The 27,079-nt window shown below is 44.4% G+C and overlaps 1 protein-coding gene across 1 annotated transcript; it reads left to right on the top strand.

Moving 5' to 3' along the window:
- Window positions 1-794: 794 nt before the first annotated feature.
- Hpf1 (Histone PARylation factor 1) lies at window positions 795-26,747 on the top strand. Its single transcript, XM_070534991.1, has 7 exons — window positions 795-1,083; window positions 1,149-1,185; window positions 1,293-1,535; window positions 3,284-3,473; window positions 10,092-10,190; window positions 19,718-19,947; window positions 26,175-26,747. Exons 1-7 carry the CDS (start codon window positions 967-969, stop codon window positions 26,468-26,470), a joined length of 1,212 nt encoding a protein of 403 aa, XP_070391092.1. The 5' UTR covers window positions 795-966; the 3' UTR covers window positions 26,471-26,747.
- The last annotated feature ends 332 nt before the right edge of the window (window positions 26,748-27,079 follow it).

Raw genomic sequence — 27,079 nt, 5'->3', positions numbered from 1 at the left:
GCAAATACTATGAGCACGCGTTATGAACAAAAGATTTTCGTGGCGCCAAACGACGGGGAAAATGTGGCGATACGCATTCCTCTCGGCTGCCATTGCATATGGCTGCCCATTAGCATAATTCGCATGGCTCGTCGCAGCAAAAATTATGGCGGAAAATCTCAGCAATGGCGGCCCTGCGCAACGTCACGCATCGTCAAAATGACGTTTACGAAACAGCCCTTCCTGTGACGCTCCTCATGAGATATTCCTTCAGCCAATCAGCAAGCTGGCATGGCGCATATCTTGAATCGCCACCACATATTCGCGCAATTGCAGATGCATTGCACTGGCTTCTGCACGCTACCGCTCACATTCTTTTTGAAGCGCTAACATCACAATATATCTGCCAAGGACCAAAAAAATGTATTAGTCCATAACATTTGCAGCTCCACGTCACGTTTCGTCATCTTGATGAAAACGCAAAATTGCATTTTGCAATACTTCCGCTTCCCGGCACAAATTTCAAAACACGTGACTTCTCGACAGCCAATCAGAGAGTAAACATGGCGGATAATGGCGGCCGTGCAGCCGCCATGCGTGTCCAGAATAGAGCCCCAGTACACCATAGCAATGTAGCGATGCGCTCATATTGTATCAACATACAAGTCGGCTCATACTTTGTAGTTGAACAATGTGATCGTATAAAATGTTTATTTTGTTGAACGTAATAAAGTTTCAGGAATTGGCATTTGGAATGAAAGGCGCGAAACGTCCGGCGTTGCCGTCAACGTAGTAGCGGTAGTTGCCGTCGACCTGCACAAACACATCCGAACGAAGGCCATGCAAAGCTGATCCGGAAGCCAGTGCAGAAGTTTAGCCAGTTTAGCGCGCATTTTTTCCATGGCGTTATGCATGTGTCGGTGATTGCCCGCCTGAATTAGGCGTTTGCAGTTTGCACACAAGCTTTGCCAGTGACCGTGTCACAAAATGCCCCAGGGTCGAAAGCGGCCTGCAAAAGATGATAGGCTGCCATGCAAATACGGGTCCAAATGTTATCGAAGAAGTTCCGACCATTTAAACAGATTTAGCCACCCAGAGTCTAAGGTATGGTGTTTACAAACATTTGTGTTGTAGCCACGTCATTTTCTTGCGATTTATTTTTTCCTCAGGAATTGGAGTGTGACGCCAGTGTTTCTGGAGGCGCACGTAAGGACTATATGCGGTGTCGTAGACTTCCTTACGTTACCTTTATAATATCGCTCTTTGTAATCAGTATCGCTTTTGTTTCCTCTTATCATATTATTACAACGCAGCTAAGGTTGACAGAGATCTGGACGTGGCACGTGTGTCATCACCGAAAAAACTTAAACCAACCGCCAAGAAGCCTGACGTGTCTACCTCTGAAACAAAAGTGGATGCAAAGGAGCCTAGCGATCTCCCCGACTCGCCTGATGACGTCCGGGAGTCTATCCGACAAAAATTTTTAGTTGAAATGCCTGAAGACTTCTATGATTTCTGGGAATTCTGCACTTCTCTGAAAAAGGAACGCCCTTCAGGTGCGACATGTTTAAAACACTCCTGCGTACTTGATCAGATTGCATGTTTTGTAGCAATAGTGACAAAATGCTGGGAAGCATATTCGTTCAATATCGAAGATTCTGGAATTAAAGTTGCTGCATACACTGCACTTCTGGCGCAGTTATTTCTACTCTCGTCATATTGCTTGACGATTTGATTGCTCTACCAGTCGGCACTGCAGCCAAAAAGTCTCATTCACATACCATTCCTACCTTTTTAGTGAACGAGATAGGAAATAAGTACAAAGCGAGATGACGATTTCTCAGCAAACAGTTTCCTTGTCATGGTGCTTTGTGAACTTGAACAGCGCGAGCAACAAAAAGGGAGCACCCATTTCTAGATTTCTTCATAAAAAAAGTTACTTTTAGTGCAGCTTATATCTTGCATCGGCCGCGTTGCAGCTCATTTGCATTAAAAGACCGTTTATGGACTTTACATTACATTACATTTACATTACATTACATATTACAGACGAGATAGTTGGGAGTGCTATGTGCCGACTGAATTTCCTGCTTATACCCTGTAGCTTATAAATTCATTTTAAGGACAACACCTCTAGTAATCAAAGCAATGCCTCCCAGTGTTTTCTTTTGTCTACACATTTAATGTAGAACGGATGACTGCTGCCACTTAATGAGAGCAACCCTATTGGTTTCTCGTTTGGTGTCACGTAAAATGTTTTCAGCATTGCATTGCACAAATATTAACAGTATATATATACATGGCAATTTATTTGCCCAAAGAAATGGCACAAAACCAATTAATATATATAATTCTTCAAAGCAGTGGCTCATTTCTTGCTGAAAGCATGGACATTTTATTGTGGCTGCTGTCTATATGCAGCATTAGTGGGCATGTGCAAGGAAAAAAGCAGATCAGTTTATTCCAAAGAGCTGGGCCGAGTGGAAAGCCTCTTGGGTGGCATGGAGGAAAGGGATGGGGCGAGGAAAAATGTTGCAAACACTGGGGATGGCTGCTGGTCTGTGGCCATTTGAGAAAAGATCAATGTTTCATGGCATGATGGACGCCTTTGCTGCATGCACCTTCTGATGTGCCTTAGCTTGCCAGTGATGTGCTCTTACTTATGCCTCAAGGATGCTCGTTTAACATTGCTTATCTCTTAATGCTACTGGTGTGTGCAGCAAGTAATACATGCCGTAGAAAATGCAGGCACCCCACATAAACTTAAATGTGAAAGCACTGATGCCACAGTAACAAGAAAGAGTTGCAGAAACACATTTGTTCATATGGATCGAAAGCAGACTGCACTCGCGCATCACCTCTTTCTATTGTGCTCAAGGAACAAAGCGGGATGTTGTGGGACTTGAACATGTTGTTTTCGTGTATTAATTACCATTCCTTCAAAAAAGAACACACACACAACCAGTTGAGTGTTTGCGCAGCTCATGTCATCCGTACCTTCTGTTTTTGTCCGTGTGATTTTTTTTGGAACCCACAGTATGGCGGGATGTAGCTTATGGCTATGCTGAACACGATCTGAGTAGCAATGCTGTGGCTTTGGAGGGTAATTTTTAACCACTTGTGACTCTTTCATACAGTGTGCTCTCATAAAATTTTTGTGCAAAAGTTTTTCATGTGACATATGCTCTATGCGTAAATGATTCTCCTAGGCATAAAACAAAATATAATTTTGGAGAACCTTGAAGCAATATGCAAGAAATATTTTGCATTGCTCTTCAGCATGTTATGCTTTTGTTTCTTTCAGATGCACTCTATGACCTGCTTGGTTTGAAGCTTGTTGGCCCCTTTGATGTCCTGGCTGGAATACTAACAAACAAGAACGTTAGGACATCCGATGACTTCCTTTGTCATTGGCGCTACTTTTATGACCCTCCTGAAATGCAAACTGTCCTAAGTGGAGATGATGAGACAATGTACCACATTGGCTATTTTAGGTGAGGCATTTTTTTCATTAAAGTTGTAAAGAAGGCAGGTAAAATATGTTGTTTCTCACACACATATTGGCACACACCAAATATCATTGGTGTGTGTTACTTAAGTATCTGATTAGACAAATCATTAATGGCCTGATGTCTTTTTATGGACATTAAACAGTGAAAGCTTTTTTTTTTTTAAGCATTGTCTGTGTACAGCTGTATAGTGTGACCCATCTGGAAAGCATGTGGTAATATTTGAATATTGGGGTTTCATCATCATGTATTATCTCTTAAGGACCCCTGCCGGGGTATTACATAAGGGGGGGGAGGAGTTACGGAAAATAAGAATAGAAACAAACGCATGGTTACAGTTTCTTATAAAACTCGGCCTGTAGATTCGTATGAGAACAAAAAAAAATTACTAAGAGACACACTGAATAAAATGCAAAAGCAAATCAGCAGAACAGTCACAATGTGAACTTGTAATGTCTGGTAGCTTTAAACTGCTGTCGCGATGTTCATTGTAAGCCACTAGGAGTAAGCATTTGATGACATGCAGTTAATGAGGGTCCTCAAAACGTCTGTCAAAAGAAGAATGCATGTTCCGAGTACGCTAGAAGAGACAGCGAGATGATACGACATATATGATGTGGCCTTGGCATCTGAGCGACAGTTGCACTGCATGACTATCTTCGACTGCAGCAGTGGACTTTTCAGACGCTTGCTAGGAAACACTTTCAGAAGTGAGTTCAAATTAGATGTGAGAAGATAGGACAAGTGCTTCTCTTACCTGTTTATTTCCTGGGAAAGCGGCAGATGGAAATTCAAGATGATGAGCAAAACGAGAGCAAGGTGAAAGCAGGAGCCAATGTTTCGACAAGTGGACTTGAAAAAGACAAGTCCACTTGTCAAAATGTTGGCTCCCGCTTTCACCTTGTTCTCGTTTTGCTCATCGCCCTGTTTATTTCCTGTCATTCCACTGCTTTTTTCTGAAGCATGTTCCTTTGGCCTGGCCCTGTATTTTTGGTAATGATGTGTCCTGGGGCACACAACTTTGACAAGTCCTCTGGAGATAGTTTGATAAAATGTCTCCTTTATTATTCCTGATATTCCAATAGCTACATACAGCCGGATTTTTGTTCCTATAGCTCAGCGAATTCGCTCCACTTCTTTGCTTTACCTTATGCATTATTTCATTCTGTAATGTGCTTAGTGTTTTGCTATACTTGCTAGTAAGCTTCCTATATCTATCCCTTCTCAATGTGTTAATGCCTTTTGCTTTGTGAATATACCAGCTGTTTGTTTTCTTTTTAGTTCGAACACGTTTATAAAATATCACCTGTACAGCGCTGTTCCAACCTTTCAGCTGCATTTATCAAACAGGCAGACATTATTTGCATGGAAAATGATAAGAGTAGCTGACTTAAAAGATTCACTAAATAACTTTTAATTTATTCACTTTAGGGCACATTTTGCAATTGCCATATTGAGGCCAAGCAGTAGTGAAGTCATATTTGCTTAGTAGAAATGGTAAGTCTACCACCATTTTTCAGATAGCGAGCACTGAATTAAATTCTGGGGTTAACTGTAATGCCAATGCGTTTTTCAGCAGATCTTGTAGGCACATACCTCGAAAGTGATTATGCTCTTAAGATTAGGGGTGTGTGAATACCAAATAGTAGATTTCAAATTGAATATCAGAAAATTTTTTGCACAACCTAATGCTTACAAATTTTGGCCAAGAAAATATGGTGCTGCACATGCTGGGAAGTCACCTTAGCATTGCATAACAAGAATCTAGGAAGCTATCAGTAATATAAGTACATCGAAATCATGGCATACAGTACAGTCTACTCTTATTAAAGGAGTACTGACACAAACATTTTCAGTGTTGTTTTTTGTGCTGTAATAGTACAGTCAGATCCTGGCACAATGAAGTCCACTTCAACAAAGTTTTCAGCACGGCGAAGATTTTTTTCATTCTCAGTCAGTGTCCCATAGAACATAATGCATCGAAATTCCCTTCAAAACGAACTGCTTCACAGACACATTTTCACTTCAACGAAGTTTTTACGAAGCAGATGAGAGGAAGAGAGTGAACTTCAATGAGCACCAGCAGTTCAGTTGGCTGGGCCTAGGCCTCCCACGATGGGACGTCGAGGTCTTGCCTCTTTGCCGCTTGAGCAAAATTATTTGAACTGTAGCTCATTGAAACCCCTAAAACTGTTTTTTCATGCTTTGACAAACCATTGACCTGGATAGCATTAAAAAAAAACAAAAAAAAACGCACAAGGTGGAGCTGCTCAGGTCATGATGAAATGTAAACAAAACAGAAAGCCGCCATGCTGTGTTGGTGACGGCGATTCAATGCGGTTTCAGGAGGAGCATTCGAGCTCCGAGGAAATGTTTTGGGTCATATTGATGAGGAAAATAGTGTGTATAAATAACATTCACGCAATAATTCTATTTTTATAGTATTTCTAATTATTCATTTTCCACAAGGTTTCGTGAAAATGACTCAGGTGTGCAATACCAATTACTATATGAAGTAGCAGTTGCAAGGTCAAATCGCGGTAGGGTGCGACGAGGCGTTCGGGCGATGCACGCTTGACAACGAACGATTGCACGCCATTTGGTCATTGTCTCTCGAACCTGTTGGATTGTCAGCTGAATCATGTCGCAGCTGACAAATAAATGCAAGTTTTTGTTGCTAGAAGAGAAGGCTTGAGATATAACCCACGCTGAAGCTGGAAAGAAAAAATCAGTCATTGTGAAAGATTTTGTAATTCCGGCTAGCTTCAGGGATGTCAGCGAAGCACAAGTAAGTGACTCAGCCGGTGCACGAGGCCTTAGACAAGGCAGTTTACACCTTGTTCGCGGAGACGCGGGCCAAGAAAATCACCCTTAGCAGTGATATTGTGCTGCAAAAAGCCCTGATTTATGCCTGTATGCTAGGAATAGATTACTTAAAGGCCAGCGTAGGTTAACTGAACAGATTATTGTCATGCCACAGCATCATCGGCAAAGTTTTGTGCGGTGAAGCTGTTTCGGCAGATAGTGACAGCACCACTTCGTGGGTGTCAGCCGGCCTCGCAGGCATCTTGAAAGACTACGCACTCTCGGATATTTATAATGCCCATGAGACCCCAGGTTCTTCTACGAGATGCTGCCCACCAGGACCCTGGATTTTAAGGGGCTGCGCTGCCACGGAGGCAAGCACAGTAAGACGAGAATAACCGTGCTCCTGTGTGGTAATATGGACGGTCTGGACAAGCAGCTGTTCGTCATTGGGAAAAAGTGCCTAACAACGCTGCTTCAAAGGAAATTGGAGCCTTCCCGTGAAGTATGGAGATAACACACGGGCGTGGATGACCCGGGCTATTTTCGGTGAATGGGTCGAAGCCTTCGACCGGGGCGTGGGCAGGCAAGGCTGAAAGCTTTGTCTACTTTTAGACAATTGTTCCGCCCACATCATAGAGGATGCCAAGCTGGAACTTGTGCAGTTAAAGTTTTTCCCGCCGAACTGTTCCTCTATCATTCAACCCCTAGCCCAAGGGGTCATCCAGAGCGTCAAGCAGGCCTACCGTGAGCGCCGTATTTAAAGGGCCGCGAAACAAAAGTGGACCGCTTTATAATGCTCCAAATTATTGCCGCTTCGTGGTGCACAACGAGAAGCGCCATAATCTGCAACTGCTTCCACCAGGCTGGGTTCACTGCGCAGGCTGCCGAAACTTGCGACTCTGAGAACGAAGGTAGCAATGGAGACGGGTTGCCATCTGATGAAGTTGCAGCTGCGTGGGCAGCCCTGCTGGAAAGTGGAGATGTGCCCGCTGATCTACGTTTCAACGAGTACATCCAAGCTGACTCGTGCATGGTGGTATGCGAAGAATTGACAGACCAAAAAATCCTGAAGAGTGCCCGGGAAGACTGTGTGTCGTCAGATGAAGATGAAACAGCCGCGCAACGGGAGCCCGGACCACCGACATCATCAGGGGTCATGGACACATTTGATACAATCAGGCGTTGCATCGGGTCCCAGGACGACGATGAGGCAATGGTTCTGCTGGTGGCATGCGAGTCATGTTGTGCCATCGCTTGGCGAGAAGCGTAAACAAGCTAAGCTGACCGATTTTTGGAATTAAAGGTTGCTTTTTGCAAAACCGAGTCATGTGGCGCCTATGTATTTGATTATATCACGACAGTGAATTTCCACGACAAAATTTTTCGCGGGCCCTGTCAATTTCCTTGCAGCAAAATTCAACTATAAGTAGCTAATGACCCAGTAGTCACGGCAGTAATTGCTTCAGAGCCTGACAGGTAATTATTTGGAGTCTTGTTTGCAGTGACCAGTCCAAGTTTCGTTTTCAGAGAGTAACAAGAGGAGACAGTAGAACTTTGTAAACACAGCGTGCTAGCGCACCGCTGATGCGCTCGCCAGAGCACGAGGTTCATGTTGCTAGTTCGTCTGATACACTTGCACGTGCTCTGCGATGTCTTCACTATCATCGTGGTTCAGCAGCAATGATTTCGCGCAGGTGGTAGTCACCGGTGTATTAGATGTGGCCAACCACTTTCAATTCGATCCACTACAAAGCAGTGACTTGGAAAATACGACTAGCGACTGCTATCAATATCCGTACACGCATCGCTGCAAATAGTACGAACCTGTCGTTGAGGGCGGTTTGGGAATGAAGCGTATTCTGGAGCAGGACACAAAGGCATGGGGATATAAAAAGATATGACAAGGTGACGACATGTGATCATAGTTCGGGCCAGGCATACATCGTTCACTTGCACCCGTTCGCCCTGGCAAACTCGACCTCAGCTTCGATAAGCGCGATGGACGGAGTGCTTACGCACATCTCCTTTTCTTTAGCTATCGCAAGCGCCTCCCATATTTCTCGTTCCGTTTTTGTATTTGATGTGCAAATGACTGTGGTGCTTTCTAGTAGCGGAGAGCATTTGCATTGTTTGCAATGTGCAGCCAAGTTTATAGGTGCTGTCAGAAGCTGGCATGTGTATTTGTGCTCCCGTAACCTATCATTTAGACATCGTCCAGTTTGCCCAATGTATACTTTCCCGCAATCTAGTGGGATTTGGTAAACCACTGAAGTAGCACATTTTACGTACTTTTTCATGTGCTTAGTCTGACAGACCGTAGCACTAGGATTTCCCTCTTTGAATCCTGCGTTCACCCTCTTGCACATGCCCTTTAGTTTTTGCGGAGCGGAGAACAGTACTTGAACATCATGGCGTTGGGCTGTCTTTTTTATCCTATGTGAAAAGCCATGGATGTAAGGCAACACCACTCATTTTTTCAATTTTTCTTTTTCTTGTGTTTTTTGCCTTTTCCTGTTGGTTCTGATTTCCGGCAACAAGTTTTCAGATTTGCACCACCATACTGTTCGGGTACCCACTGTTTCTTAAGCGGCTTACTTGCAAATCGATGCTCTGCCTCACAGCATGGCGGCATGATTTTTCAACTGCTTGACTGATGCAAGCCTTGGCGATGCCTCTTTTTATGATTTTAGAATGGCAAGAGTCATACCTCACGATTTGTTTTTCTCCTCTAGTTTTGTAGCACCAGCATATGTGGGAGCCTGTGAGCCTAAAGAAAAAGCACAAATACACGTGCCAGCTTCTGACAGCACCTAGCAACTTGGCTGCACAATGCAAATGCTCTCCGCTACTAGAAAGCACCACAGTCACTGGCACATCAAAAACAAAAACGGATTGAGAAATATGGAAGGCGCTTGCGATAGCTAAATAAAAAGAGATGTGCGTAAGCACTCTGTCCATCGCGCTTATCGAAGCTGAGGTCGAGTTTGCCAGGGCGAATGGGTGCAAGTGAACCATGTATGCCTGGCCCGAACTATGATCACATGTCGTCACCTTGTCATATCTCTTTATATCCCCCCCCCCCCTCCGCGCCCTATCTCCTCGTATATAAGCGCGTTCTTTAACAGTATTAAACAGTTGGTAGTTTGCGCTATGTACGTCCACGTCCTGTCCTTCACTTAATATTGTCAGTGTAAAACTAAGCGCAATATAACCATGAGCACATAATCTTCATTAAGCTCCATAAATAATTCAGTTGCATAAAGCTCCTTAATGCCACTGTCCCAACTCGTAGCTGTGTTCCTTCAGTGGTTGCTGTTTACATGGCATGTGCCTATATTTACAGTTTGGCCGCTGTCATTTTTTTTAAGAGGCTGAAAAAAATATCGCCTACTAATCTTGATTTTTGTGGTCACTTTATTTCAGTTCTAAAACTGGGACTATTTATATGCAATTTTTAACTTGTTAGTTCTTTACATCAATATTTTTTAAAGCAGATAGCTTTCTTTGGCTCTTTTGGACGTTTCTTGGTTGGTGGTTGAACTCTGCAAGAAAAATGCTAATTAGCTCTCTCTCACTCCCATTTGTTTGTTCAGGCCATTCGTTTACATTGACAATCATTGTTGATGGTTTCTACACAATTTTATTTTTTTTTCGTTTGGTTTCTATTGAAAATTCTGTGCATTGTCCATGCTTGTGTATTTTTGGACAAATATTTATTTTGGCTTTTCGTTAGCTGGAGAGGACAGTACATTTATCACAGAGAACAGATGGCTAATGAGTCTGGAATCTTTTTAGGGATGACCCAAAGGAGATGCCTGTATTCTTGGTGTCAAATGTTGCATCAGAAGACTGCAAATTTGTAAAGGTAGCAGGAAACCTGTTCGCTGTACTCAGGTAAGGGGGAAGTTTCACAGTATATACTTTGACATATTGCTGGAAGCTACACGAAGTAAAACAAATTCGTATATGTGTTTTTTATCTTGTGAAACATAGTCGAGCACTGCTAGAAGGAACACCTGTACAACACAATTACCTCTTTAACGAAGGATTCCGTACTTCCCACCCAAATTATCACCTTTCATAAGTATTGTGAAAGCCTCTACAGCGAAGACCGTTGCAACAAATTCTCTTGTACAACAAAAAAAGTTAAGCATCCCCAATGGCTGAATTATTTCTTTGCAAAGAATGCACGCAGCTGCAAAACCACTAAACTTTGTAGCTGCCACTGAGCTGCGATCAGTGCTGGTGATGCACCTGAAAAACCTGCTGATGACAGTGTGTGTTCCAGTCCTCCAACTCATACACCACTTGTTGCAACACAGCAGGGAAGTGTTACGGCTGACAAAAATGTCATAATTGATGGCAACATGATTATCTGCTCAGAACTGAGGACCAATGATATCATTTAAGCCATCAAAGACATTTGGCAACAACAGAGGCAACAGTGGGAAAAAGCAGGAGGAGGAAGGCAACAGTGATGCAAAACTGTTAGTAAATTGACTGTCAATAGGACCGATAGTCCTCTGAAAATATTATTGCCATAAAAATGTAGGGGTGTACAAATAGTAGATTTCGAATCGAATATCAATCGAATCAAGAAAAAAAACTATCGAATCGATTATCAGAAAATTTTTCAGAAAATTTACTGCTTACAATTTTGGAGCAAAAAAAAACACGCTGCTGCACATTCTTGGGAGTCTCTTAGCATTACATAATAAGAATTTAGCAAGCAATCAGTGACTTCGGTACATAGAAATCAAGATATGCAGTATCGTCTACTCTTACTAAAGGGAACTCCAAATTAGTATACCAGCACTGATTTCAATTCACTTGTAGCATGTAGAGGTCTGGAAAACGTTTTCTTTTTTATTAATAATATATCTGTCGAACAGAATATTTTTCCTTCTTAAAATAAATAATTAATCACGTTATAATAAATTCTCGGGTTTTACGTGCCAAAACCAAGATGTGATTATGAGGCATGCCCCATGGCGAACTCTGGATTAATTTTGACCACCTGGGGTTCTTTAACCTGCATCCACTGCACGGTACACAGCTGTTCTTGCATTTCACATCCATTGAAATGTGGCCGCCGTGGCCAGGATATGGTACTGCTCCCTCAGGCTTAGCAGCACAACGCCTTAGCTGCTACGCCACCATGGCGGGTAATTAATGATGTTATGTTGTATTAAATACCAATGAGGTTCTTAGTTTAATAGTAGGCCAATGTTTTATATCAATCCTTTATGCATAAAAAGTTTTTCTTTCCCGTTTTCCTACAAAATACAGAAGGGCTTTCCCATCTTTATGGCAATGGGCTATCGTAGGACCAATCTGCGCAACAGACAAAAGTGCGGACAGTGCATAACGTGACACAAATACCACTCCGCATATAGCCATCATTAATGTTGTGCAGGCCGACTGTAGTCGGCGTGTGCACTATGGGCAGGCGTCTTTCCAATGTCAGGGTCGGCGTGCTTCCCACCTGTCAAAGATTATAAAATCGGGAGGCTTGCAGCAAATTTGTGCGATGTTCCTCGCCCTCCCCTACATCTGCCGTCCACTCAAATGTATGCTGCCGGGCAATCAGCGCGTAGTTTTGTTACACTTTCGCACCTTCCAAGTAAATGCCAAGCTAGCCTTGTGACGAGTTGCTCAAAGCTACAGAAATGGACTCATGTGCGTCTACGAACGGTGTTTGGAACGAGAGGCCACACTAAGGTGCATCACAAAGATGGTGGCCGGGAACGACTTATTGCCATCCCATACACTCACATTCATTTGTGAGGCAGTTTGTTCACTTTCTGAGTGTCGCTCGGCTGCTGCGAATAGATCTGCGTTGATTTGGCACCAAACTAACTTTAGTCGCTAACGCCCGATGAAGCAGTGCCGACTAGGCCTACTGGCATAGAGAGTGTGGCCGTGATAAAAATTTGTCTCTGGCCATTTTGATAATGGGTCACAAGCCGTTGTGGAATGCTTGCCCCTAATATATTCGTACGGTTGGCTCATTGGTCAATCCATGATCGTTCTCGAAATTACGCATATGGGTTACTTTGCAATCTTTGCACTTTCTGAAATACACGTAGCATTTGTTGCCGTTATTTCCATTTGCGTTGCATTGTTTTGATGGTGACCGTGAAGAGATGTAGGATACAAGGGTCTGCTTTTTCCCATTGTTACCTCTGTTGTTGCCGAAGTGTCGCCTAGTGACAGTGATGAAGATGATACAGAAAGCAACAGCACAGGTGATTCAGGCCCGACAGTGGCAGAAGCTGCGCGTTATGTCAGCCTCATGAATGCAATCGTCGTGACGAGAAGAGCACCCCACAATGAAAAAGGCGCCCCACAACATCTGCAGCGCTACCGCACCCATGCATAGAGAATGTGCAACGCGAATGAGGAATCTGCCATGTGAGTGCTTGCCGAGAAGAGGGGGCTGGCTGAAAAGCCGGCTCGCAGCTCCAGTAAGGTTGAGGCCGCGGTTGTCGCTGTTAGGCTGCTGCGGCATGAAATGAAAATAACAGTTTTGTCGCGCGAAGTGAATAAATACTGCACGTTTTTTTTTCCTTTCATCGCACTCTCTCTGATTTCCATTTTTGACAGGTAAGTGGGCAATCTCATGCTATTTTGGTTAAGCAGTACTACCGTTTAGTACATACTTTTTCTGAGCTTTTGCCAACTACGATTTAACGAGGTTTAACTGTAGTAGGTATTCGATTCGTGAATGGAAATGTTAGAGCTTTCACTATTCGATTTGATTAGATGATGTTCGAGTATTCACACAGCCCTTTAAAAAGGAATATTGATAGTTTTGCTACCGATAGCACTGTTGATACTACTGCGATCAACCAAAATTCATAGTGCGATGAGTGACCATCGCACTGTAAGAATAGCTCGCACCCTGTGGGGCTCATCTTGTCCCCAAACAGTACCGTGTTGACTGGAACCTAATGTGCACTTTTCTTTCCAATAAAATGGGTCAAAAAATTGTGTGTGCATTAGAATCGAGTACAACCCTAAATCTGCATTACCATATCGGCATCGGCATTGTATGCGCTTCAAGCCTAGCTGCAGTAGCTTCCTCCATGTGGTATAGTGTGTGTGCTTAGGTTAGTCTACTGTTCGTTTTTCCATTTTCTGCGTTTGCTCTATCGGCATACAAGTGCCAACTGCGAAGACACGCCAAGTTCATCACGATGCCGCAATTAAAGGTGATCACGTGTGTGGAGGCAGATGTAAATGGGGCTGCATCGCGGGCGTTCGGAGTTCCCAAAACTTGCGTGCAGGACTGGCACAAACCGGAGAGGTGTTCTACTCCGGCGGCTGCTGCGTATGGGGCTGCCATGCGGCTGCTATCTTGAAAGCGATCTACGAAGGAGACAGTGTCTACACATCTAGGCGCACTGTGCTGTGTTCTCGTTGCTTAGCTCGCGTTGAAGCAAGAGGCCGCACAAAGGTCAATTCGTTTGCTCCTGCTACTGTACTTCCTCATGCCCGTCTCACGTGGTGCAAATTTTTCAGCATTTTCGCACTCTTGAATTCACAGTTGCAGCAAATGGGCCGTCGGACCCTTCGTGTGTGCGATCTTTTTATATTTGGAGTGCTGAACTTCTCTGTGAAAACGCACATGCGGCAAGGACGGGGAACCAATCGCAAAGTGGATCATAGACACGTCACTGTGGCCTTCCTACTTGTGATTTTTGTTGTCATGTCACGATTTTTGTTGTGATAAAGTAATGCACTCAAACAAAAAAGTTTTATGAAAACAGTTTCTAAGTTGCTTTACTTTGTTCTTAGCAAAGCGAACCGACTCCAAGAACAATTCATTCCTCCGCTAAATGCTTGCAAATGTGAAAATCACAGCTGCCACGCCCAGTGCATGTGAAATGGAATGCAAAGTTCGCATTTGCAGAAATCGTAGCTGCGAAAAATGCAGTGTAATGCAGTGTACCATGCTGCCAAGCAAGACATTCTCATCCATTTACCCCATCTAGCCTCCGCAAGTGAAATTCCTTCTTTACGTTCTCCCATACCGGACCTTGAGGATCGCGTGACGCTTATGTCATGGGCTACTTGTAGTGGCTTTGATGGGGCGACCGGACAGAGGACCTATGGCATGAGGCCTAAACGGCTGGGGCGTGCAGCGCTGAACGAAGAGCCGGACTGCTCAAGTCGGAGACCAGACAAAGAATTTTTTAAATTCCAGCGAGGGAAAACACAGCAGGCAACTTACAGCGTTTGGTGCTGAGTGGCGCCCTGATGTAAACAATTCAAAACTAAAACTGGAAGCCGACACAGGATATTACATCACCTCTCCCTTGAGAGAAACATGCGCCACTTGCTCTCTGCACAACAAAGCAAGTCATGAGTTAAAGAAGAACGCATGTTAGCAGTGTAACATGCTTGTTTCGTGATGACATCTTTATAAAATAGAAAATTCAGGTACATGTACCTATCACAGATTTTTTTTTTCTAAGCGGACACCTTTGGCTTCCCCATTTTAAAAGAAATGCACAACATGAAGATTGAAAACGAACGTGATTGCACTACATTTCTGAAGAATTTCAGTATCCGTCTTGGGAAGATGACGAGATGCACACTTGCACACACAGATCACACATAATAAAGAGTTCACAGAGTACAAAAAGTAGACAGTGCAAACATCTGTGTGCCCCCTGGGACAGCACTAATGGGTGGCTCATTCACCCTGAGCCTGACTCAAGACAGCTCTGTGGTTGTTGTGAATTGAAGATTGTGCGTATAAAGCACTTTACACTCCAAGAAGTTGGGATAGTCCTCCGTGAGAATGCTAAAAACCTAAATGAAGTTCAAAACTTTTTGGCCTGAAAAACAAATTCGCATGACGATCAGTACCGTAGTGATGATGTGCGTACTGCACGTTTACGCTACAAGAAACGTAAGGTATCCCCTATACCAGTAGTAACTGGAAGGAAAGGTGGGAAACTATCATCAAGGGATGGGTAGTCACTGGAGTGACTCCTTTCAGTTGAGGTTTCAAGAAATTCCTGTTGTGCAGGGCATTTCACAAGTTTGGATGCATTCCAATGTTTGCCATTTTCAAGCTTGAAAGTATTTAGGACTGGACGTTCTCGAGTTACGTACTCGGTCAAGATATCCTAGACGAAAGTGAGGGAATTTTGCTGCACGACAACGGTCCACGTAAGTCTTATCATTTTTGGCGAAAAAGCTGAATTCGCGTGCAACAACTTCCTTAATAGCCTGGTAGCTGTATTCAGTATCCTGATCCCAGACAAACGGTTGTTCTTGCTTTAGCACTTTCCTAAGCGGTTCTACCAATTCAGCGTACTGCGGGATCAGTTAAGAGTAGTATCGTGTGAGACCAAGAAATGAATGCAGAGACTTCTTGTCAGTTGGCTGCAGTGCATCAACAATTGATTTCACTTTGTTTGCCAGTGGCGAAATGCCATTTGCACTGAACCTATGTCCAAGAAAAGTGAGCTCTGGGACACTGTATACACACTTTGCATTTAGCTCCATGCCAGTTGCTGAGATTCTGGAAAGCACTGTTTGCAGAATTTTATCATGCTCAGCTTGTATGCAGCCCCAAATCAAAACGTCACTTAGGCAGCACAAGGTACCTGGACAGTCTTTTAGAACTGATGACATTATCTGCTGAACAGCGGAAGGTGCAGATGCCAATCTGCAACACACGCTTGAAGCGAAAGAGACCATCATGAGTGATGAAAGTAGTAAGCTCACGGCTTTTCTCGGCCAATAAAACCGGATGATAAGTGGACTGCAAGTCCAACTTCCTGGAGATTGTAGCACCAGTGAGTCAATGCAACAGTTAGTCAGCCCTCGGTAGTGGAAAGGCATCAATGATGATAGCCTTGTTGTGTTCTCTAAGATCGATGCAAAGTCGAATGGAATTTTCTTTCTTCCGAATGACGACGTGCGGAGAAACCCACTCGGACACAGTGACTCGTTCGATGATATCAGCTGATTCCAGCCGTTGCAGTTCGGCGGAGACTTGCAGTGCGGTGGAGGACGCAGTTTAGGTGAGACTGGCTGCACTGAAGCTCGAAGACGCACATCGTGGATGAAGCCCTTTACAAGTCCCGATTGTCCTGAGAACAGATGGGCGAACTCTGATGGAGTATTGTGCAGAAGAGACGGAAGCTGAACGCTTGGGTCAGCTGGAGCACTTGACACTTGTTGGCATGTAGCAGAAACAAGCTGGGTTTGAGCAGGGAACTGTCGATGCGTTCAATTCCTCGAACGGCAAACTGAAGCATAACGTCCCACTTTTCTTCACGCACAGCAGGAAACGTACATGGCTGGACAGCCTGGATCGGATGCGATGTGTTGAGGTGAACAACATCGGTAGCAATGGACTGCAATGTCTCAACTGGCTTCGCGGAGTTCGGCCTCCCCAGGTCGCGACTTTCTGCCATGCCGTCGAGCGCCGTCTTGAAACTGCTGGGTCGAAGAAGAAGGGTGGTGGGAACCGCCATCTTGCACGCCCGGGCGAGGAAGGTGATGGCTGTCGACGCCATCTTGACGTTGCGTCGAGACATGCTGAACAGAGGAGCTTTTGAAGACTTGAAGTTCTTTGTGAACTTGCTGTATGCTTCGTCCGATTTCCTGGGCTTTCTTGAGCATGAGGGACGATCCTTCGTAGAGTAACCTTTCTCATATTCTTGCTGATGCAACACCTTGCAGGATTTGGTCGCGAAGGGACTCGTCGTGCCAAGTGCTGAACGCACAAGCAGGCGCTTTGTAGCGTGGTGACGAAGTCCTGAAAGGTTTCCCTGGGTAGTTGCTTCCCATTGGTAATGCGGTGCACCAGGGGATTGGTGCTTTCTTCGTAATGCTGGTCAAAGATGCGAAAAATGTCTTCATACGTAGTAGATGTCAGGTCCGTTTGCGATGCGAGGTCATAGTAGAGACGCTGCCCCTCGAAGCCTAAGTTGCTGAGTAAAATAGCCTTCTTCCTCTCGTCTTGTAGTGCCTCACATTCGGTTGCCTTGAGAAATGTGCAAAAGTAATGTTTCCATGTGAGCCACGGTACCGCATGAATACCGGGTAGCACCAGGAAAGGCGGCATGGGGGTACGAACGCCAGGCTGGGCACTTAGAGCAAAGGCAGGGGAGTTGCGGTTGATGGAGAAGGAGATGTAGATGCGGCGTCTTGCATGCCGGAAGCAGGAGAGCAGCAGAAGTAGAACGGCAAGGGCATGTAGGAAGTAGAGTAAACTGTTTACCTCGTCGCCAGATTGTAGTGGCTTTGGCGGGGCAGCCGGACAGAGGACCTACGGCAGGAGGCCTGAAGGGCCGGGGCGCGCAGTGCTGCAAAGAAGAGCCGGACTGCTCAAGTCGGGGACCAGACAAAAAATCCTTTATTCCAGCGAGGGGAAACGCAGCAGGTAACTTACAGCGCTTGGCACTGAGTGGTACCCTGACGTAAACAATTCGAAACCGAAACTGGAAGCTGACACAGGATATTACGCCCCACCTTCATTTTTTTTCTCCTTTCTTTCTTTTTTTTCGGTGCCGTGCACTTCTGCTGATGCCGTTGCGCACAAACTGTTGTGATTGTCTCGTTTCGCGCAGCACACGATTTTGCACGCGTTGTATAAGGACACATGACTAGCGGTATAATTCAGTGGTAGACGAATACTGAGGCAGAACAAGCGGATCACAGAGCATGCACCACCGTGGGAATCGCAGAGACTGCACCACCGTGGGAACAAGCAGACGAAGCGGAAGTACATCTCTCTCACTTCGGTGCGAAGTAAAAGAAAAAACATGCAGACATTCCGTTTGTATGTTTTATTATTTCTCTAAACTTCTATTCATAAATTCAAGCAACAGATCACACAAATAACAGGTGTTGCCTTGAATAATTCTCGAAGTCATGTGTCACCACGAGTGACTTCACACTGCGGACGCGAGTACGTAGGCGCAGGGACACGAGTACGTCACCGTCCGGCTTGGAGCGTGGTTGCCGCAAGGGAAAGGGAAAACGGAGTTCGGATTGAAATTTCAGACCTTTCCGCGTTGCGCAGCGATGTAATTCTTTGCAAACACGATCATTAGCGTGTATTGTATGCTCTGCACTTGTCAGCTGAATATGGCCAGACCTGGTGAAGGGCCCTTTAAAGGGATACTGAACAAAACTTTTGCCACCAAGATTTTTCAGCCCAAATGAAAGCTTGGGTGATGAAATTGTTTGACACAACCTTATTTTCAGGCAGAAAGTAGCAGAAAATAATTGATTTTATGCTTTTTTTGCAAAAGGCTCCTAGCGGCCGTGCCATGAACTAGCGACATTTCTGTGATGTCTGTGCCGGATACCGTCATGCCAGCCATCACTCGCGTCTCATCACCAGCATGGACGGCAGAGACCGATGTCTCAACAGTGCAGTTGCTCATAAAACGGAGCTTGTGCCCAAGCTTCGTGTAGTGTCCGCAGGGGTGCACCACAGTGCTGGTGCAAGTGAAAAGTGGACCGGTGCAGACGCTGAACGGATGCCACGGCCATTCTATGTATACACTCAATATTGTGCAAGGGTCGACTGCCTGTATCGGCATGTGAATATTGTCGACACAACGTGCAAATCAGCACAATCAGCACAACTTCAGCACAAATAATTTTGAAACAACTGCAACACCTTCTTTTATTTCCAGCTTCAACTGCGTTTGCAACAGCGGCTTAATTCATTATTCGAATTGTACACTTGGACTACTCCATCGTTAGAAACTGACTACAAAGCAGCTTTGCGTCGCACTTTTATGTAAGCGTGCTACTTGTGCAGTCGCTTTCACCCGCACCTTGCATGGTTGCGAGCTCATGAAACATTGTGAGTCGGACGTCAGGCAAGCGCTGGCTGCCCACTTCTGTTGCTGCTGCTGCAAGCCGGCACCGATGATGTCATTGCAGTCGCTGCGCAGCTCCGCATGAACCGGCATGCAGCCGCACGCTCACAGTCGTCCAAAAATCAGTGAAAAAATAAATGAAATAAACAGTGTGTATCGGAACAGTAATATCATCTCAGTTGAATTTCGATGCTTCCCTCATTTTTTAAATATATTTTTTTCAGTATTCCTTTAACGAGCTGACGATAAACCATGGAAACCACCTGCTATAAAGATGGCAAAAGCCTCCTGTTTCCTGGAAGAAAACTGGAAAGCAGTATTTTCTAAGCAACCGGAAGATTGCCTTTAAGCACTTTGCAATTTCCTGAGCTTCAGAGGCAAAAAAAGCATTTAATTCTATTTGACAGACATTCTATTGATAACCACCATGGCCTTATTTGTCGTTGTGTCTTGTCTTTTCGCACTATCAAAAAAATTTGTGATAGAATCGTGATGCAAGTATTTATCAACTTCATTATTGTCACAGTACGGTTCTCCATTGCACACTTTCTTTTCCAGCAAGGAGATTTCCAAGGCCCTGAAGAAATGTGACAACTCGCAGGAAAAGACGAAGCTGCGCAAGCTCAATGGGGCACTAGTGGAGTTTGCTGAGGGAAAGGGCCACTTGCTGCAAGAGGCTTCCAAAAAGCGGCCTAAGCCACAAAGTTCTGCTTTCCATGGTGCTGGTCTTGTGGTTCCTTATGACAGCAAAACTAGTGTTGGCTACCGCAAGATGCCTCTGTCAGACAGTAAGTGTTCCGTCACTCTTAAGGCCCATTCACACTTGCAAGTCGCAAAGGGCATGTGACTATCAGTTGCCTGTGACAAGGCAGTAGCTCGGCAACACTGAGTTTAACACTTGCAAGGGTGACCTCAGGTCGCCGTCTCGTTCGAAACGAGAACTCTTGAGAACATTGTCGTTTCGTGTTTGCTGCTGGCAATGACAACCGGATGCACAAAGTATTGTATGCTGCTTCCGGGGCCTTGCTGATTGGTTTAGCAGTTTGCGACTCACAATCGCCAGGCTGGAAATTCGAGCAGCTTGCAACTGGCCTGCGACCGTCGTTTTTCGACCAATGTGTCCATTTGCGACTGTTGCTTTTCGACCAGAACGGTCGCACGAACTCTGCGACTCGCAAGTGTGAATGGGCCTTTACTCTTCAAGTGGCTATGTCCCACTTCTCCATGGGGCTGCTGTGGTCTTGTCGAGTTTCTTCCACTTCAGGTGCCCCTTTCCCAGTGTCTGTGTTTAATATTGACACACATGTACATTGCTTGTCTACTTTTTCGGGACCATTTTTTACTGTCGAGCCACTGTTACAAAGTTATTTGTTGGTTCAAGACATGCCTACATTGCGATGGCAGGTCAGTAGGAGTACGGGACAGCCTGTCCCATGCCCAGGCAGTTAGTGTCGGAGTGTTTTTGTTTGGTCTTGCAAATCACAGTGATGCTGTATTCTTTCAGTCTGAGGCTCCATTGCGTGATGTGGCCTAAAAGGTCTGTCAAGTTTGCCAGCCAACACAAGGCATGTTGGTCACTTAATTAAGATATTGAAGGGCTTGCTGTATAGGTAAGGTCCAATTGATGGCAAGCTACTCTTTCTGTTGTAGAATAATTGGCTTTTGCTCTCGTTAATGACCAGCTAACTTAAGCTACAACTTTTGAAGCACACTCAGGCAGTTGATGAAAAAGACAAAGCTTAATACGCAGAGAGGGGACAGGGGGGGAGGAGAATAAAGAAGTTAGAAAAGGTGACGTGAAGAGTACTCGTACTCTGAAGAGTACAGTGTTTTATGTGTGGGCTTGTTACAATCTTTTCAAGTATGCCTTTCCTTTGGACTAGCAAGGCACAGACGCCTATGCTACTTGCGAAGAGATACTTAACTAATTAGATTGTGCATGTGACACGAATGGTGGTGTTGCATGTTGAACATACGTGAGCATCTGATTACACTGGAATGTACGATGAGTCGTGTATAAATAACTGCCGTGCTTAACCTGTAAGTCAGATTTTGATGAGCGACAACTATGTTTGCCGCTATTGTTGTTTTTCTGGGCACAAGTTTTCTCTGTAAAGAGTTAAAGGGCACATGGGTTGTGGAGATAACTTTGTTATTTCTTCATCAAATTTGATAAATCTGCATATGCTCATTCAGTGTTTTGTGTTTATTTTGAATATCAAATTATATTTTGCATATACGTAGCAGTTGCCGAGATAATACTTAGCTTCTATTGTTTGCTGCAACAATTAAAATTTACCTGCTAAAGGGAAAGTTGCAAACAACGTATAGTTGCACACTACAGTGCATAAGGATATCAATGCTAGAAACACATACGAAATTGAACAATTATTATAAAGGAAAAGTAATTTCGTACTGTAGGCTCCTTAGTGAGCTTGTGCACAAGGCAACGTGACTGTTACTGAACCATTTGTTCGATATATTGCTTTTCACCAGAGGTGATGCCTTAATGAAAATGCCACAGGCAGCTTGTTTCTGACTTTTGAACATACTACTTCTACTGTTGGTCGCCAAAGCATAATTGTCACTGCCGTCTCTTGGGGAACATTACGACTCTAGTGTATTGGGGTTGCGTTCGCCTGCACACTTTCAACTAATGAGTGGCAGCTTTTACATTGCCCTCTTGTTTCAGTGTATGAACCAGACAACACATCTGCATTTTCCAGTTACTGATATCCATCCTAATGTTGTTTTTAGTAGGGATGTGTGAATAGTGAAATAATAGTTGAATATCGATATTCATTGAAAGCTTTGCTTCAGAGATCAGATCAACTAGTGAACATTTCTTGCTATATCAAGATACAATCGAACCCACTTATAACGATACCGGTTGTAACAATACAGTATCAGTTACAACAATGAAAAGCTGCTGCACTGTCAACTTTTGTATGTTTTCCATGGTGAAAGAGCCCACTTACTACAATGCCCCGACGCCACATTATCGGTTGTAATGATGAAGTCTGAGTGCTAGGTGTCTGTACCGAAAGGTAGTGAAATGCAGAATCCTTGAAAAGAAAATAGAACACGAGAAATTGAAGCTGCTACATGATGGCCTGCTGCTCCAACAGCTGCCGTGCATTAATTTTCCATTCTCTGTGCACCTCTGTCCCATCGCCTTTCCACCCCTCCGAACACGAATGGGCTGCACCCATAACTCTATGCCGTGCCAGCCTCTGAAACACGAATGGACCATGTCAACTGCGCTGCTCCCAGATTTTGCTCACTGGATCCGCATTCAGTGCAGTTCTGCAAACAGCTTTAATTGTTTGCATTTGTCTTTGTTTGTTGTGTCGAAATCATTCTTGGCCATGTGGTTTCTCAGCCTCGTTTGACTCGCCTCCGAAACGGAAAATGGCTGATCTGCCCGCTTATTATTGGCAATGCACGGCATTGGTGATGAAAAGAAAGCGCATGGCTATAGATTTAGAAACTAAGTGCTTCTAACTGATGAGGCAATCGGTGCAAGCATGCTTGCAACAGATAGTGACTGCGATGACAGCAGCGATGACGGGGTAGGGCACGCTGCCTCAATATTGTCCTCACAGGAGGCCTTGCAGATGATTCACTCCTTCCCTCCGGGGCTTTGTTTTCGTGAGCAACCTTCCGTGGAACACCTGGATGCCTTGGAAAAGGATGTCGGCAAGCTTTGAGTAAAGCATGCAAGGCTGACGGACATGGGGTTTTACCCAGCAAGCCAGTGAGAAATATGTGGCGAGATGCTTGTGGTGATCTCACCTCAGCATTTCTTCTAGATTTCTCAAGCTGAGATGCTGCTGTGACAAACTTCCCGCATTTTTTAAGAGGCACCTTTTGGGGCCACCAAAGCGATGTCTTGGCGGAGCTTGCATATCACTCGCAGCCTGTGACCCCTCCTTGCAGTTGTTATAGTAGTGCCATGATTTAACACTGACAGCAGCAGCTTGTTTCATGCAATCGGAGCGCCCAGGAAGCAGTTAAACAAGTGAACATAATCAAAAACTGGATGGAGGAAGGTGGTGGGGAGATGCACTCGCCTCCCTGCCATTTATAGTTTTCTCACACCAGCTCTGCCATCTCCCGATTTTGATTTTTTTCCTGCAACCCGGTTATAACAATTATCGGTTAGAACAACGGAATTTTTGTGGCACTTGAATATTGTTATAAATGAGTTCGACTGTATACAAAGCGGTGGCATTACAAAGTGGTGGCTACACCACCACTTTGCCCAGAAATAACGAAGCTGGTTCCTTTTTTTAGACAACAGCCGACAACCATTGTTTTGACAGACATGATAACCGGTGCTTGTCTTCGTCATGCTGCAGCACACTGTGTTGTTTGTGACACGTCAGCTGCCTCACGCGAAGGTGGGTCAAAAGCGAACGGTGATCCTTCAATGCTCATATTGTTGCTGAAATCACCGCTGTCTACTTCTAAAGTCGATGAGGATAGCAATAGGGGCTTGTTGGTACGGCATATCTTATTTTGTTATTGCGCAAGCTTGACAAGGACAACAGAAGGCACATCTGACATATATAGCGATGAGAATGAACAATAAATCTGTTGTTGAAAGTAGCGCTGTGTGTGTCACATTTGCCTTCTGTTGTCCTTGTCAAGCTTGCGCTATAACAAAATAAGATATAGTTCTAAAGAGCTGGGAATAGTCAGCTTCACTTTTTTCGCATTAGCCGCACGTGTGGTGCATGTTTACATTACGGTAGTGTAGCATCTGATGTCATCGACTCGTCGTAGACGCCACACGAAGCAGCTACCCATTTCAGTACCTCGTTTCTTGGCTATTTAACACTATTGACGAGTTTCCAAGCAAATTGAACCAGCCTACTGGCGACACGACTGTCAATGCCATATTAAAATGACAATATCGTAATATGGTTAAAAAAGTGCCAGAGTTGCGCTTTAAAGGGGCCCTGCAACATGTTTTTCACGTCGCCATATTTGCTTTAGATCTATTCTTACGATGTCATAGGACGCAGAGCAAAAGGTATGAAAATTGACCCACACCAACCCAAGTTATTGGTCAGAGAAAATTCAAGATACAAGCGAAATTAGAGTTATCCCCCACTCAAATTTTCACGGCTCTAGATGCCACATTCACTCTCCCATGCTGTCATGTGGTGGCACCAATAGCAGCAGGACATTAGCAAAGCTGGTGGGCTACGGTTGCCGAGCCTGCTCAGCCTGTTGACGGTGTCACCATGGCTTCTGCAAAGGGGCGGCACGTGGTCATATATCAGTGGCCATTGCGTCACTTTTACAGTTACAACAGCTTCGTAATAAGGCTGTTGGTGTGCTTATGCGCATGACATGTGATGCATCATTCGCATAGTTGCAACACCTTGGCCGAGCGTTCCTTAATATGGTTGTAAAATGTAATGCATTAGCTTTTCTTGCAGTACTGGCAGTATCTTGTGAACATAGATCACACATTACATTTTTGACGAATGATGATAGCATTAGTTCTTGACGTCACGTCCTGTGTACAAGGTACACGAAATCACTCCGTCGAGGCATTGCTATCAGTGCTGCCCAACATGCTTTTCTTGGCGTGTTGCAGGCAAATGAAAGTGCACTTATTGGGCATGCGAAGTGAGCAGCAAATAAAAGGTCAGCCCATTTGACATAGTCATGGCCGTGAAATACAGCTACAGAATATGACCATAAAGTATGTTTTGTAGGTGCTGGTTTCAATGTAATGATGAAAGTGGCTTCTAGTTCTAAAAAATAAATTGCAGTAAAACACTCTCAATACATTTCTTAGAGGATCATAGAAAAAGGACATATGATCTGGGAAAACGTAACATTTGGTAATGCTTGTGGCAGCACTACTGATGAGACCAGAAGCTATTCTCACAGAATAACCATATTTGAAGTTGAATAGGAAGCGAACAAGCTGTTGAAAGCCTGTTCTGTAAAGCTTGTTATCGCTGTCTGGTGAAGGCTCGTTTTTGGAGTGGTTGTAGCTATGAACCACAGTAAATGTATCCTGTGATTTCCATCTGGTGCTCAAGTTGAATCTTTGATGATAATCTCTTTTCGAGGACTCGCAGCCATTTTTAAACGTAGGGCATTCCACCTCCTTTCAGTTCTCAATATGATAAGCTGCTTTTAGGGCAGCAACCAGCTGCAATCTCAACAGGGCAGGGGTCTTCCTGTGCTGCACCGCCGATTTTTGTGAGGTTAATGTTTTCATAGCGATATGCGGCAGTTAATGTAGGCGCAGCCCACAGATGATGCCACATTGGCCCCTTCATGACCTCAATTTTGGAAGGAATACACATTACCTTATGGAAAGTAAAAATAGCTGGTGCTGCAGAGTGCGAAAGCCAAGAAAATTGAACAGGGACATATCAACACAATTATGCTGTACCATGCACAATGTTGCTGATTTGAACATTTGACGTCATCACAAACAAAACAATTAATGTTGAAGAAGTCAAGGTAACAAATCTGTAGAGGACAAGGTGATCCTAGTTGGGTCATAAAAAATTATTATGTAGGATAACACTGTCAATGAAAAATGCTCTTCACATGGAGCAGAAGGGACAGCCTGATGCAGGCCAGCCACAAACGACTAGGATGTAAAGTTCTTGAATCATGGTCAATAATGCGAGATATTTAGTACAGACCTCATGAAATTACAATAGGAGATGGTCCATTCATACTGAATTATGCCAAGTAAAACTAATCACAGCAACTAACACAAATACACTGTATGAGAACGTGCAAGAACGAGATGGCCAGCTGTAGGGCACTATGCCAACTTCTACACCAGCCAAGATGCTATTTTATCTGCCGTTACGCACTGCAGAGAATCTTGCTTTTCTACGTTTCTTATTGCTTGGCTCACTGCCTGAGAATGGCTGACCAGTCTGTCAAGTTGTGCCATGTTTCTTTTTCTTTCTTTTTTTTTCTTTCTTTTTCTTTCTTTCTTTTTTTTCTTTTTCTCTTCACTTTACAGCTGAAATGAAGAAATTGTTGGCCAAGTTCTCAGATGACACCGAGGGAGGAGCTCACAAGGACAAACTGCAGGAGCTTGTCACTTGGGTCCACATTGCCAATGATGAGTGCGACTATGGCATGGGTCTCGAGTTCAGCATCGCCCTGTTTTGTGCTGGCCATACTAGTCTGCACCCAACCATCGACATGCTGGGTGGCCTTGCCTACCATCTCCTTGATCGGGAACCATTTGCCCGTATCCTCAAGGCCCACCTGAAGCGCAGACTTACATCGCCAAATGTCATTGTTCCAAGCTAAAATGCTTCTGTTTGGCTTGGCATAGCAAGCGAGTGTACTCCTATATGTAATAGGAGTGTGTGGCACTGAATGGAGTGGGCATAGCAGTGGTGCCCCAGTTTGCACAGAATGATGTAATGTTCGGATGTCTGCTCACATTTGAGTATCCGTGATGCTAAGTGGTGGATATAAGTGGCGTGATTTTTCCTTACAGATGTATGTTAGTGAAGAATTTAATAGAGCTGCTGTTTCATCTTTCAAACCACGCAAGGGCATAAACATGTTTATAAAACCCAAAGTTTCGTTTACGGATGTCTTATTAATATCCCTACTCATTCAGTTTTTGGGGTTCTAACACTCTAATCGATCGTGCATTGTCTAATCTTTTGAATCCACCTGACGCAGGAGTACTTGAAAGTGACATTACTATTTTCCCCTTTTTCTGTGCACTACATCTGCACATTGTTCCTATTCCCATTCTTACACCAAAATTGTTCTCAGCAGCTATATCTCAGTGATTGGTCTTTCGCTCTTGACACCAGTGATCCGCAGGTAGCCTTCTCGCGATTTATAACAAAGTTGATATCATATTATGATACCTACTCTCAGATAAGTAAATGCAGAAAGAAA

This window comes from Dermacentor albipictus, chromosome 3, assembly GCF_038994185.2.
Source record: "Dermacentor albipictus isolate Rhodes 1998 colony chromosome 3, USDA_Dalb.pri_finalv2, whole genome shotgun sequence".
NCBI lineage: Eukaryota > Metazoa > Arthropoda > Arachnida > Ixodida > Ixodidae > Dermacentor > Dermacentor albipictus.
The sequence above is the reverse complement of the archived record's forward strand: the minus strand, read 5'-3'. Positions and strand labels throughout refer to the sequence as shown.

What these genes read in the sequence shown, in the direction of transcription:
- Hpf1 (XM_070534991.1), top strand. Translation starts at nt 967, where the DNA reads ATGCCCCAGGGTCGAAAGCGGCCTGCAAAAGATGATAGGCTGCCATGC. An exon ending in TTAGCCACCCAGAGTCTAAG is followed by an intron (nt 1,084 to 1,148) that starts GTATGGTGTTTA and finishes TTTTTTCCTCAG; the next exon opens with GAATTGGAGTGTGACGCCAG. An exon ending in CAAGATGCCTCTGTCAGACA is followed by an intron (nt 19,948 to 26,174) that starts GTAAGTGTTCCG and finishes TTCACTTTACAG; the next exon opens with CTGAAATGAAGAAATTGTTG.